The sequence below is a fragment of the Macaca thibetana genome, chromosome 10, assembly GCF_024542745.1.
Source record: "Macaca thibetana thibetana isolate TM-01 chromosome 10, ASM2454274v1, whole genome shotgun sequence".
Taxonomy (NCBI): domain Eukaryota; kingdom Metazoa; phylum Chordata; class Mammalia; order Primates; family Cercopithecidae; genus Macaca; species Macaca thibetana.
The window spans coordinates 93,645,259-93,659,206 of NC_065587.1; the positions used below are offsets into that span (position 1 = coordinate 93,645,259).

Below are 13,948 nucleotides of genomic sequence, written 5' to 3' on the forward strand. Positions count from 1 at the left end.
AGACCAGTGCAAACCCCCCAACGCACACAGCATCTGAAACATGCTGGGCACATAGAATATGCTTAAGGAATCAGAGACTAAAAAGATCAGCTTAAAAACAAAATAACTCTTCTAAAGATGATTTTATTTATCGTCCCACCCTCACAAGGCACTGAGAGTGTGGCCAGGCAGGCTAGACCGGCTTTTACTGTGTTTCATTCTGCTTGCGTTCATGTTTACTTTTCCTGGATAAGAGAGCATTTGCGAAGCCAAAATGCACTCCTTGAGACTCACACAGCCCCTCCCTGACAGCCACTCAGTACACAGGACCGGGCTGGGTGCCTCCCTTGCACCTTGAACATTCGAGGGCACACAGTACCTGTAGGTGATCCTCACTTCCGTTCCAGGCTCATCGCGCTCCCAGATCAACGCAACGCTCTCCGGGGACTTCCGAACATGCTGGTCCAAGCAGTTGACTGTACAAAAAGAGGGTTTGCAGATGTTACACTTGGTGCTTTTGGAGTGAGAATTCAGCCAGGGTGAGGGATTGGAGCGGGGGTCTATTTTGCTGTGGCTCTCTCTTCTCCCACTGACAGGGACCTTGTCCTCATCAGTGATGATGTTTCTACCCCCTTGCAAGGAGAACAGTGAAAAAACATGATCTCAGAGGTATAAGGTGATGTCCTGCAAATATTCTGAAGTGGTTGCTTCACACTAGTGGACCCAACCCTGGCTGCATATTGGCATCTCCTGGGCCACCCCTAGAGACCCTACCCAATGGGCCCTGGGCCTTCAAAGCCTCAAAGACACCATGGTTGGTTCTGATGTGCAGCCAGGGCTGGGCAGTGCAGCCTGAGCTGTTGGAAAGAACACTCAGCGCAAACAGGTCATTCCTGTTTCAGGGCTTGGCTCCTGCAGTTCCCATCTGCCCAGTGCTTTCTTGCCCCCAAGGTTAAAGGCGCAAGAAGGGATGAGGACCCAACTCCCCAACGTGTTCCACCAGTACCCAGTAAACCAGCCTTGTTCCAAGAAGTGGCTCGTGATGGGGAAATGTCCTCCTGGTTTTGCAGAAGGCTCAGCTCCCTCCCTCTCCATTACCCAAGCTCCCACACATGACCCTCCAGCAGAAACAGTCAGCTCTGCGGCACACCGGCACACTGTGAGACTGAGGATTAGCAGCACGGGCTCCTCCGCCAGCAGGCTGGTCACTACTCATTAGATTCCAAAGCTGAGCCCCTTCTGACAACCCTCAAGCCAGCTCTCTTCACTCACTGGCCCATCGGTGGGTCCCCGGGTATGCAGGGACACGAGCCCCATGATTGGCTTTGGGGGCAGCAGCACCTGCCCACCTGGTCTCTCAGGTCACCCCTGTATCCTGTTTGTAAATTACACCTCAAAAAATGTAATAAATGAAGACAGATGCCAGGAAAAAATTATTAATACTAGCAACAGACACAGGAAAGTTCTTTGAACTACTATTAACAGAAAAATAAAAGAGAAGAAATGCCCCCAAAATAGAAGAAAATAAAAACAAGAAGACAAACTAAGAAGGGGCTCAGTGGCAGACCTGAATTTACACAAGGAACCCGACATCTCTGTGTGTGTTGGGGGAGTGGGCACGCTAACCTCTGTTCACTGTGGTCATGCCAAGTGCAGCATTAACCCCACAATGTTTTGCTGGGTGTTGGGTAGTCTCTTAGGAGCAAAGAGAAGCAGCATACAACCCTGAGATGGTTTAACCCAACCAGTCCTGGGTGCCAATCCTGATCAAGGCACCATGCTGAGCACTGAGGGAAATGCCAGGGCAGATTCGAAACCCCTGTCGTGGGTGCAGGAGACAGATGCAAACGTAAGAAACATGCAAAGTGACCAAACACATAAGGTCGGTGGTGGCAGGCTCATAACACTTGTCCAAACAGGGAAATGGAGCTGAATTTACCCTGGGGAGGCAAACCCTAGGAAGTTAAGAGCAGCCTGGGGCTGAAACAATAATTACTGCAAGAGCCTCCACAGAGCGAGCGCCCACACCACCAGCATCTCCCATTACGGATGGGAAAACAGAGGTCCTGAGAAGTTAACCTGCCCGCCCAAGGTCACACAGAGGCGGAGCTGGATTCAACACAGGCAGATTGGCTCCACAGTCTGTCCCACCATCCTACCCTCCAAAGTCACCTGATAACAGTCCAATTCTTCACCAGGCAGTGGAGAACTGCTCTATGCAACAAGTGGGAGGGAAGCAAGCTTTGCCAGTAGTGGGGGAAGAGGGGAGGAGGGAAGAATCAGGCTTGGTCTTACAGACAGGGGAAAGAATAGTGAGGCCAATTCAGGCAGGCGAGAGGAACATGTAAACCCTGAAGGAGATGGAAAAACAACACAACTGCCAGGGAGAAAATTAAAACACAGGTACAGCCGATATTTGCCAACGTGGTCCCTAGGCTGAGTCCAGTATACAGATGTGCTAAGCACCCTGACCAGGGTGTGTGGGCGTGTGTGTGTGAATCCAGCCCAATATTTACAAATCAAGAGATTTCACATGAAAGCGATGGACTTCTGGCTTCTGAACAATCAGCAGGAGATCATCCCTCCATAGAGGGTCCTATACACCGCCCCCTGCCTGTCACCTCCAGTGACTCTGGGCAGCTATGACAAGCCTGGGAATGCCCAGCTGAGGTTAGACATTGTCTGCACCCACCAGCCCCCCCAGGAGCTGGTCACAAATGCAAATTGTCAGTCCCACCCAGACCTGCTGAGTCCCAACCAGCCTCATAAGAAGCCCCAGGAGATGTGAACCCACTCTCACATCTGAAAAGCTCTGCCTGACACACTTGCTCCACTCCAAATTTGATCCTGGAGCCCCCCAGAAGAGTGGCCTGCCCAGGCGTAGATGAGAAAATGCCTCTGAATGGCACAGTGACCTACCCAAGGCCCCAGCCAGGACGAAGCAGGAAGGGCTGGAACCACGCTGGACACTTCGCCTTGGCATTCATCTCATTGCTTCACCTGCTCCCACAGCAGCTAGGGCACCAGGACACTTCTCTCAGAGAGAGTGACTGCCCGACTTCAAACAGGCCCTCACAACCTCCCAGCCCAGCATGACATCCTGCACCATTTTATACCAAGCAGGAAGGCAGAGCTGAGGAAGGTGGAGAGGGGCAGGCCAGCCCCAGGATGGACAGCACCCAGGTGCAGCTAGGTGGCCCGTGAGATAAGCCACGTGTCCCTATCTTTCCAGGACTGACAGGTGGCCTGAGTCCAGCAGATCAGAACGGAGCCCCAAACACAGTGTCCTCCAGGTGCCTCACCACATGCAGAAGGTGCTCAAAAAGTGGCCACCAAGGCCCCAATGACCTGCCTCTCCCTGCTGGCCAAGCCACGTCTGGTGAGCTCCCCTGCCCTGGGGCCTTTGCTGTGGCTTCTCCCTGCGCCGTGCCCTCCTCACACCCACACTGTAGGTCTCAGCCCGACGCGCTCACTCTCCCAAGCACCTCACTGTCCGGGACCCTGTGCACCCCCCAACTCTTCCAGATGCTCACTGCCTGCTGTGCTCCCTAGGGCGCTGGCTGAGTGTCCTGCTGGGGTCTGGGTTCAGGTAGCCTAGTCCAGAGCACAGAGCCGAGAAACAGACCACTTGCGTCCTCGAGCCAAAGGGTCCTATTGGGGTGTAACTGGCGACAGGTGGTCCCCTCACACCCAAGGGAGGGAGCAGACCTCTTCTTGTCTTTGTGGCTTCATCCCTCAAGTAGAAGACGCTCTCTTTTTTGGCCCAAATCCGCGCTTCTCAATCTTGAGTGGCATCAGAAATCCCCAGAGGGTGTGTTAGCTGGAGCTGGTGTGCCCCGCCCCCACTCTGGGCATCTGCATTTCTAACAAGATCCTAGTGATGCAACTGCTGCTGGTCCTGGGACCCGACTGACGATGCATGCACATGGACTTGCATGCATGTCCACTTTCTACACAGATGCCAGATTTCCAGTGGTTTTCCTTTTCCTCTGGGACAGGGGTGATTACACACACTTGCCAGCCTCGTGAGCCACTGGCTGGCAGCCTGGAGTCATCACTAAAAACTCAGGGTCCAAAGTCCAGCCCCTGTCCAGCCACTCACTAACCACAGACAATGCATGTATCATTTAATCCAAGCCCATTTCCTAATCCTTGGAGTGGGTATAATGATCCTTGGTCTGGGTGGGACTGGAAGGATTAGGTGCCATTGGATTATTGCTGACTGTGGGTCTGATGGAGTCAAGGTGTCCCAGGAAGACAAACAGAACAACCCTCCCCCCGTCTTTGTTCTAGCCACCACGGCTGATGCTCAGACCACACAAGCACCTGGAGAAAGCTCCATGTGGGGTTTGGGGGGACAGTGGCCCTAACACTCATGTGCACATGGCTCTTCGCACATAGTTATGGTTCCTGCTGGTGCTTCAATTTCAGGATGAAAAGGCGGAAGGGAGGGGGAGGAAGGAGGTAAGAAGGTGAGGAAGGACGGAAAGGAGGAGAGAAGAGGGGAAGAGAGGAAGGAGGAAAAGAAAATTTTTTAAAAATCTGCCCAAAGAACTGGGCAGTGGGACAAGAAAATTCCATTTCTCAGCATTTCCAAAAAGAGATGGGCAAGGACCTATGGCAATTTAAGGTGTAGCGGAAACTCCACTTCCTATTTCCAGCCTTTCCCAAGTTTCCCAACACATGATGACCTGTACTTCCCCTGTCAGTGGCCCACACCATTTCACACTGCCCCATGCTGCCCAGTGGTCCCCACTATGGGACACAATGCCATTCCCCAAGGGCAGGGACCATGTCCCTAAGATTCCTTTATCATGGGGACCAGGGTTGGGAATTACATCACAATCCCCCGCCCAGCCCAGTGTGGACTTACTCATTTACTGACTTATGGTTCATCTCCTCATTAGAATGTGGGCTTTATGGTATTGAGCATTTTCTGGATTATTCATTGCTGTACATGAACTGGAGCCTTTATTTCCACATCTGTGCAATGGGACCACCAACCGCTTCACATTGGTGTCATGAGGATGCGACAAGCCATGCAGAGCAGATGGCCGTCCCGCCAGGGCGCTCCATCGCGCTCACAGATGCCCAGGGCCCCGCCCAGGGCCTCACACAGCTGGAGGCAGTCAGCCAATGCCCGTGGCTGGAGCAGGGGCTTGGTATTTTGTTTAAAAAGCATTATAAGAGTATTGGCATTTCCATTATAAACCTGACACACATGTAGGAATCTTCAAGTACTCTTGTTGGTTATTGAAATACATCCCTCACACTCACACACCCTAACTGAAAGTGGAACCCAACATATGGAAATTCAATTTGAATAGGGAGTTACTATTCACAATGGGCTTTTTTTTTTTTTGGAGACAGGGTCTCACTCTGTTGCCCAGGCTGGAGTGCAGTGGCGTGATCTCAGCTCACTGCAACCTCCACCTCCTGGGCTCAAGGGATCCTCTCACCTCAGCCTTCCAAGTAACTGGGACTACAGGTGTGCACCACCATGCTTGGCTAATTTTTTTTAAGAGGTGGGGGTCTCACTGTTTTGCAAGGCTGGTCACAAACTCCTGAGCTCAAGCGATCTGCCCACCTCAGCCTCCCAAAGTACTGGGATTCCAGGCATGAGCCCCGGCCCCGGCCCACAATGGACTTTCTTTTAATAGCAATCTTCCCTGGCACGCTTTGAGATATTACGTCAGTCACAAAAATTGTTTTGGAAAATTTTCCCAGAGCATCTGTTATTTAAAATAAGTTGTGCCCCTGACAGCTGGAGAGGACTTGGATTCCTCGGGAGGACCCTCCTCCTAAGATTAGGGTTCCTTTTTCATGTAGAGTTACCTGAAAAACCTTTAAAAAGTTACTTGAATCACTGGCGTGACTAGGAGGAAAATGAAGCACAGGCACACAGCGTCTTGCCGCCGTCAGTGTCCTGCCTTCTGAACTATTGGAGGCATGCCACAGAGAGGAAACTACAGCCAACAGAGAGGAACTACAGCAAAAGGGCCTCTATTCCCGCAATTAATCTCCAAAAAGCATCCAAGAAATTTCCCAGTGCTCAATGCTTGGTTACAAAGAGGATTTTTACACTCTTGCTTAAGAGTATACACACTGAAAAACATCACTTAAAATAGGGGGTTTAAAAAATAGAGCTTAGCTGTGTGTTTTGAAAGTAACACATGTCATTACCCTCTGGTTCTGCATTTACAACTTCCTGATATCTTGAGTTGATATGCCACAGGGCAAAAACAGCTGCAGAGCCCTACAAAGGACAGAGCCAAATTTCACAGGTGGGAAAGAATCCCTTTTAGAACCTGGCTCTCCAAAGAACCTTCTGCAAGGCAGTTTTACACAACAGAAGCAAGTCACAGAAGGGTACAGACACTCTGTCTACCCTGCCCAGTGGGCCTCAGACACCATAACCTCGTCTGGCTATTGGAGTTGCGGGATGAGCAGGATACTGTGGTGTTTTGAAAGCCACCTCAGCCACCTGCATGCTCTCCGAAGCCTATTCCCCACCTATCCCAGGCTAATCAGATGCAAGCTCAAGTGGTCCAGTTCAAATGAAGCTCAGCTCTCTCAGCAGCACTGCTGAAGGCCAAGCACAAGGTCACAGCCTCCCCACATGCTTCATTAATAAATAACAAATGGCCAGTGATTGGGGATGTATAATGTGTTAAGAAAGTGCTGAGTGCCTTACAAGCGTTTTCTTATTTCATTCTAACAGCCCTGGGGTATGTGTGCTGATAGATACTCCGATGGATAACAAAACAGGTGCAAACAGTCAGGTCCCCTTCCCCAGGTCAGAAGATGCCTAATAGTGTCTGTGCTGGTCTCTTGGACCTCTGGTTGCCGGACATTGCCTGGGCCCAGCCACCACGCTGTGACAAGCCCCAGGAGGTGCTTTGGGTCACAGGTCTGGCTGAAGTCAGCCTGCAAGTTGTCCCAAACCAGGCCCCAGACTTGGGAGTGAGAAACAGGCAGATGACTCCAACCTCAGATATTGAGGAGCAGAAGCAAGTGTTAAATAAAATGTATAGGAGGCCACTGGTCTGGACTGAGCCGCATCAGGCCCAATAGATCACACAAAAATGGAGTCACTCTTGCTAAAGTGCCGTGTCACCAAATGGAAACTAAGTGGTTTATCTAGCCTTCTAAGAAACAAGGAGAGTGAGAGATAGCTCGATCTCCAAACAAGCTGGCATAGTAAGGGAGCTCCTTCCACTTTCACCTTTACAGCAAAAGTAGCTTTGAAATAACCAGTCCACTTTTTGTTCTCCGTGTCCGCATTCTTCAGACCCTTCTGTCTATAAAACCATCCTCCTCTGCTCAACTCATCAAACATTCATTCTGTTTTATGGAATTAGGTGTTTCCCAATTCTATAATCACGAAAAAAGTGAATTAAGATCTTTAAACTAAATTTGTCGGAATTTTGCCCTTTGACACAAGTCATCCCCATCTGGCCCTGTCCAAAGTTCTGACCCACAGACTCTGCGAGGAATATAAAATTGTTGTTATCTTGTACCACTAAGCTTAGGGGTGGTTTGATGTGCATCGATAGTAACTAGGACATAATTCAGTTACATACTGCCCTTGTTTTACAGATGAGGAAACATGCAAAGTGCAGTACAGGGAAAGCAAGAAATCAACCCGAGTCCTGATTCTAAAGACACCTGGAGCCACAAAACGGTGTTGCACCATCCACAGCCCATTGTTTGTTTGCTCTTTGTTTAACAGGGCCATGGCCGGGCACTAATCCCAATTCTGTTTCAGAAGTGCCTTTATCTGCCCTGTTTTGAGGCGTACAGACCAGTGGTTCTCAAGCCCGAGTGTCCTCTAGAGCACCTGAAGGGCTCGTTATAAACACAGGTGTCAGGTCCCACCCAGGGTTTCTGATTCCAGATATCCAGGATGGGCTCCAGAATTTCTGTTTCTCAAAAGTTCTCAGGTAATGCTGATGCTGCTGGTCTGAGGACCACGCGTTGAGAACCACTGGTATTCTTGAAGGAGTGAGATGAAGTTTTCTTCAAGAGTGATATTCCTTTGGAACAAGCCATCTGACTTTATCACACACAGCTGACAGATCAGGCCAAAGTGTTCTCACCTATCCCATGACTTTCTAGGGGCTCCCAGAGGAGTCATGGCCTGGCCTGGCCCTTTTTCATACTGTCCCCACTATGGTTTGCAGACACCGACAAAGGAAAGAGATACTGCTGACCCATGAACAGGTGGGCACGCACATCCCGGGGAGAAAGTTGCTGAAAAGCTGTTTTTCAAGTTAGTTTTCTGAAGCTCAATTTCTGGCTAAGGTAGCCGTAAAGGCCATATTATCAGGAGAAATAAGTGAAGGAAAAGGAGACAGAAGAATGCTTGCTGACCACACCCTGATCCTGACCCAGCGAGGTTCAGAAGGTCCTTGCTGTTGGCCCCAGGAGGTCCGCCCCGCTGTCTTATCTGAGTGGGGCTGCAACTGTGCACAGGCCAACTGTGAATGTTCCCCATAACCTTGGCCTCACAAGTCCAGAGCAGGTCACTTTCCATTTCTGTCCTTGGGCAAGCTGCTCTAGTCCCCTTCAAGGGCACATTGCACCAACTCTGCACACTAAAGGGTTTGGTTTTTTTCCCAGTAGTTAGAGGGCACTTGCTGCTGACTCAAGGTTAAAGAAAACACTTATCTAGTAAGTGACTCATTTTAATTAAACCAGCAAAGTAATATACAATATCGGGGGGAGGTCCAAAGTTCCTTTCAATTTCTTTGAAAACTAACTACAAGACACTACCTACAACTGTATGGCTATATCTGAAGTTAAACTAAAATCGCTACTGCCTGTGGGTCACCAGTAAGAGCTGGGTCTGCTGCATACCTTGCAGCACTCAGCCTAACCTCTGAGCATGACTGCCCCCCTCCTCACAATGTGGACACTGAGGGCTAGCGGGGCAGAACAACAGGGATAACTGAGGGAGGAGCTGGAGAAAATGGGGCCCTGGTGACCCTGCCATAAAGACCCTCAAGTCCTTTCTCAAACACTCCCAAATCCAGCAAGCTGGTTATGGCCACTCTTCTGGCCTGCATCCCTCTGATCAACACCGTGTCTGCCAGGCCCTCCCTGCAGGCCCCACACCCAGGCCCACCCTGCATCCAGGGCCCACCCTGCACTTGGCACCCACCCTGCGTGGCCAGCCCTGCCTGCAGTTCAGGGCTTCCCCCTCGCTGCCCAGTCAGCGCCTTAGGTGGGGGCGAGGGTGCAGTGTACGACCCCCAGCCCCAAATCTTAGCAGAGCAGCAGAGGCCTCTGCTCAGCAAGTTTCAGACCACTGACCACCGGGAACCTCAGACCCCGCGGGTCCAAAGCAGGCCTTGGGTCGCTGGGGTGCAGTTCTCTGAGGCCGAGAACGAGAACCCGGAGGCCGCTGTTACTTCCTTCCCGCCCACAGGCCCCAGGCCCGCAGCGAGGAAATAACTGGTTCCAGCTGCCACGCCGGGTTTCCTCCTCCCCAGGTCGCCCGCCACAGCTCTGTTTGTTTATGTGGGCAGGGCTTGTCCTCAGGCTGATCCCCGGGCACCGCAGCCCCCAGTGACAACCGCCACCGCTTTGTTTTTCCGTCCACCCCGGTATAGCAACGGGAAAGTCCCGACTCCAGGGCGCTCGGGTGTAGCCCGCGGCTCCCCGCCGGCTCTGGCTCCGCGGCGCTATGCACCCGGTAACGCAACTCTGGAGTCAGCAGAGCGAGGAGCCGCGCCGAGCAAGGCCAGCAGCGGGGCGTCCCAAGCGGCCACCGGGTCCCCGCGGGCACCGGCCCGAGCTGGGCACGTGGATCTGGGGCCGGATGGGATGAGGGATGGGGTGACGTGGAGCCACTGCTTAGAGCTGGCGGGGTGGACGGAATACCGGAGGAGGGGCCCCTGCAGGGGTGCGATCCGCGCAGCCGGGGGACGGCTGCCGCAGGCGAGAGGCTCCGAGTTCCCTCTGGACGCAAGAGTTGGGGGCGACCTGGGTCTCCCGAAGCCCACTCACCAGAGACGTTTAACTGGCCTCCCAGGAACCAGCCGATCTTGCCAGTGCTGAAGTCGCAGTCCCAGACGGTGTGGTAGGGGGTGTCCCACAGTAGAGTGTCCCGCGCCAGAGGCCCCCAGAAGGCGGCCGGCTCCCGGGCTGCCTGTGCACTCAGCGCGGGGTACGAGCCGGGCTGTGAGGCTGCGGCAACTGCGGGGGCGCTGCCCGAGGGTCCCGAGGCCGCCCTGCGCGGCGCGCTCACCCGACACAGCGGCCGCGCCGGCTGCCCCGAGAGCCCTCGCAGGCTGCCCAGCAGCCTGCCGACGCCGCGGCCCAGGCTGCGCGCCGCCATCTAGCCGGACTACCTGAGTTCTCTGTGCTTCCAGAGTGGGTGCCTCACGCCCGGGGCGCCCCTTGGAGTCTCCGCGGGCCCCGCCCCTGCTCCGCCCTTCGGCCACCATCCATTCCTCCAGGGCCCCTTCCCAGAGCCCGCCCGGGTCCCACCCCTTCTTCTGCTGCCCGGGAGAGGGGGGGACGCTTAGGAAGAGGGGAGCAGCGTGGGGAAGGGGTGCAGAGGAGCGCGGGGCGGAGCCCAGGCTCCCAGGCCCTGGCCCAGGCGCTGTGCTCCCGCGGGTCTGCAGTCCCCCCCGGACGTTCCTCGCGTCGGCCTGTTTTGGTTTCAGTTTGCGCGCTCTCCTGCAAGCCCCGACAGCTTCTTCGAGCTGCCAGAGGCACGTGCGGCCCAGGACTAGGGGGCCCTCTGGGATGGGAAGGAGGCGGGAGGGAGCCGGTACCAAGGTTAAGAGGGCTGGTGCACCCAAGCGCACTGTTGGGTCCCAAGACGATAGGTCGGTCAGTTCCGCATCTCAGAGGCTGAAGTAAGGTTTTCATGCCTTTGTGCGCCCCTGAGAGTGAACCCCTCCCCTGGCTTCTCAGCGGAATGCGAAGGAGGTTGGCGGGGAGCCCAGAAGCCGGGAGGCTGCGCAGGCCTGAGTCCGTGGTCTGGGGTCCCATGCTCCAGCCCCCCAGCTGCCGGCCTCCGTCCTGGCGGGGGTCACGTTCTGCTGGGGGTCGGTGGTGGGTGATATGGGGCGATGAGGACTTTATCCAGTTGCTCCAGCATCTGTGGCCTGAGTTCAAATTCTGTGACCTTGAGCAAGTTCCGTAACTTGTCGGTGCCTCGTTTTCCTTTTGGGGAAAACGGAAGTAATGCCTCCCTGGGGGACGGGGACGGCGGGGGTTGGGGAGCTGCAGTAAGGAATACATCAGACAATGTCTGTCAAGCGTCTACCCTTGCGTGGCCCCATAGTAAGCTCAGTAGTGGGGGTGATGTTTTTGCAGCTGTGGAGCCAGGAAGGACAGAAGGAAACGTATAAAACTGGTCTCCACCGAGTTCTTAAATATTTCGACACCCAAGAAGTAAATTCATAACAAAAGGGTAAACATAGGGGAAGAGAGGTTTTGGAAAACTGGTTTCTTGAGTTCTTTCTGATGTTAAAGTTTCTTTCCCTTGAGCTGTAGGGCTTGCAGAGGGGAGGAGCCTGCCATTAGAGGAGCCTCTGCGTGGGCCAGCCACCAGCCCCTGCTGGGGAATGCTGCTGTCTGCCAGAGAAGACAGGAATGTACCTAAGGGCTGGAGAATCAGTGACATCTACTAGCATAACACATGCCCTGCACAGTGCTCGCACTTGACCTGCATTTTCTCCTTTGTTTATTTATTTATGATACTTTTTTAGAGATAGGGTCTGTAGCCCAGGCTGGAGTGCAGTGGTTCCCATCATAGCTCACTACAGCCTGGAACTCCTGAGCTCAAGCGATCCTCCTGACTCAGCCTCCTGAGTATATGGAACTACAAGCGTGTGCCACGACACCCGGCTAGTCTACTTAATTTAAAACTTATCTAGTGCTGTCCACCCCCCACCGACTGTCAAACTCCAGGTGGAACAAATGAGGAAACTGAACCCAAACAAATAAAAGGGCTTACTAAAGAGCATTCGACTGGCTAAGGGAAGAGCAAGACTAATACCCAGTGCCCCCAGTGGGGAGCTCTTTGGCCTAAGTTCCCATTTGAATAGAATATTAAAGACACCCAGTATAGGGCACTGAGAGGCAGAGGTCAGTGAGTAGTAAAATTGTAAATTGAGAAAGCTCTTAACTGTAGTAGGTGGTCACACAGATGGCTACCAACTCTTCCTTCCCATACCTGCATGTGATGGCGCGCTGCTCTGTCCAGAGGAGGACCCTGGCTGGCTGTATTGCTTTGGCCAGTACAACCTGGTGGGAGGGATGCTCTGACAGTTCCACCTGGAGGCCCTGAGAGACCTTGCAGCCCCAGCTTGTCCTCCCATGGAACCCAGCTGCGAGCTGTGAGGAAGCAGGGCTGGCCTTCCAGAGGAAGGGGCCAAGGGAGAGAATAAAGCTGCCCCATGCACAGCCAGGACCAAATCCCAGACAGGAACGAGGCCAGTGTGGAGGCTCCCGCCCCAGCCAAGGCAGCCTCATGAGTCACCCCAGATAACGCCCGGGATGCAAAGGAACCTCCCAGTCCACTTACAGAATTGTAGAAGGAATACATTGTTGTTTTAAGCCACTAAACTTTGGGGTGGTTTGTAACTCAGTAGTAGGTAACTGATACAACAATTGAAGCTGAAAAATGCATGGTTCTTTCACTCACTGACTTCTGCCTCTCAGTGCCCTGTACTGGGTGCCTTTCCTCTCTCTGCCCTCCAAGTGTTGAAGTGCCCAGGCGCTCAGCCCTCAAATCCCCCTTTCTCCCCTGCCCCCTAGGAAACAGCAACCAGCTCTCTAATCTCTGACTTTCATATTGACACCTCCCGCCTGGACCTTTCCTCCACATCTCAGTCCTGTATTCAAATGTCTCATTCACATCTGAAACATACCAAGTCCTGGGATTCTTCCCCCCAACACGGATCTTCTGTGTCAGTGAATGGAAATGGCATTTTCCTGCTGTTTGGGCTCATACCCTTTTCATCCTAGATTCCTCCCCCTCACACTCCACGTGCAGCCTGTCAGCAAATCCTGTGGCTCACCTTCAGAACACCTGCAGCACTAACCTCTTCCCCCATCACCATCCTCTCCTGCCACCATCCCAACCACACCCATCTCTTCTTAGGATTATTCAGTAGGCTTCAAATTGCTTTCACCCTTGCCCCTGACAGCCTAACCAGCAGCAGTGCAATTCCTTTTAAACAAAAGTCAGAGGAACTTGCTCTGGAGCTTAGAGCAATCCAAGGGCTCCCCAGTCTCCTTAAAACAAAGGCCACATCATTCCCTGGCCCACAGGCTATAGCCTTACTACTCAATGTGTGGTCCATGGGCCAGCAGCATCACTTGGACACTGCAGAAATGCAGAATGCCAGGCTCCATCTCAGACCTGCTGCTTCAGAATCTGCATCTTAAGCCCCCAGGGGAGCTGCATGTGCATTCAAGTTAGAGAAGCGCTGCCCTCCCTGAGCCAGCGTCCCCTCTTCCTCTGCTCTCCCTCACTCATTGGGGCTCCAGCACATTGGCCTCCTCCTGTCCTTCCCATCACCAGGCAGGCTTCCACCTCATGACCGCCACACGCTGTCCCTTCTGCCTGGAATGCTCCACCCAGATGTCCACAGAGACTCCCCCTCACCTCCTTCAGGTGTCTTCAAACATCCATTCCATCCAAGAGCCCTTCCTTCCCTGTCACCTACATAAAGTTGTATCTCTGCCCTCATTCCCTAGTCCTAACCCCTGACTTGATTTTTCTCCATGGCTCTTACTTATTAGCTCTGTGTTTATCTTCCCAGTCCTCCTACCAGGAGGGAGCTCTGTGAGAGAAGGGACACCAGCTACGCTGCTTGTGACTGGGCCCAGCAGCGACAGCCACCCCGTGGCGAGTGCACGGCGATGGCTCCTTCTTCCCACTACCTTCATTTCTAAGGTCTTCTACAACTGCAATGGAAAAAAGTACATACAACTAACTCTGTTT

General features: G+C 53.2%; 1 protein-coding gene across 1 annotated transcript in view; it reads right to left on the reverse strand.

Moving 5' to 3' along the window:
- The window catches only part of ACSS1 (acyl-CoA synthetase short chain family member 1), a 54,139-nt gene extending 43,781 nt beyond the window's left edge, over window positions 1-10,358 (reverse strand). The window contains exons 1-2 of the mRNA XM_050745471.1: window positions 9,991-10,358; window positions 359-455 (exon numbers count right to left, since the gene is read on the reverse strand). Of these exons, the coding sequence (XP_050601428.1) occupies window positions 359-455; window positions 9,991-10,321 (428 nt within the window). The 5' untranslated portion in view covers window positions 10,322-10,358. The remainder of the gene's footprint in view (window positions 1-358; window positions 456-9,990) is intronic.
- Between the last annotated feature and the right edge of the window lie 3,590 nt (window positions 10,359-13,948).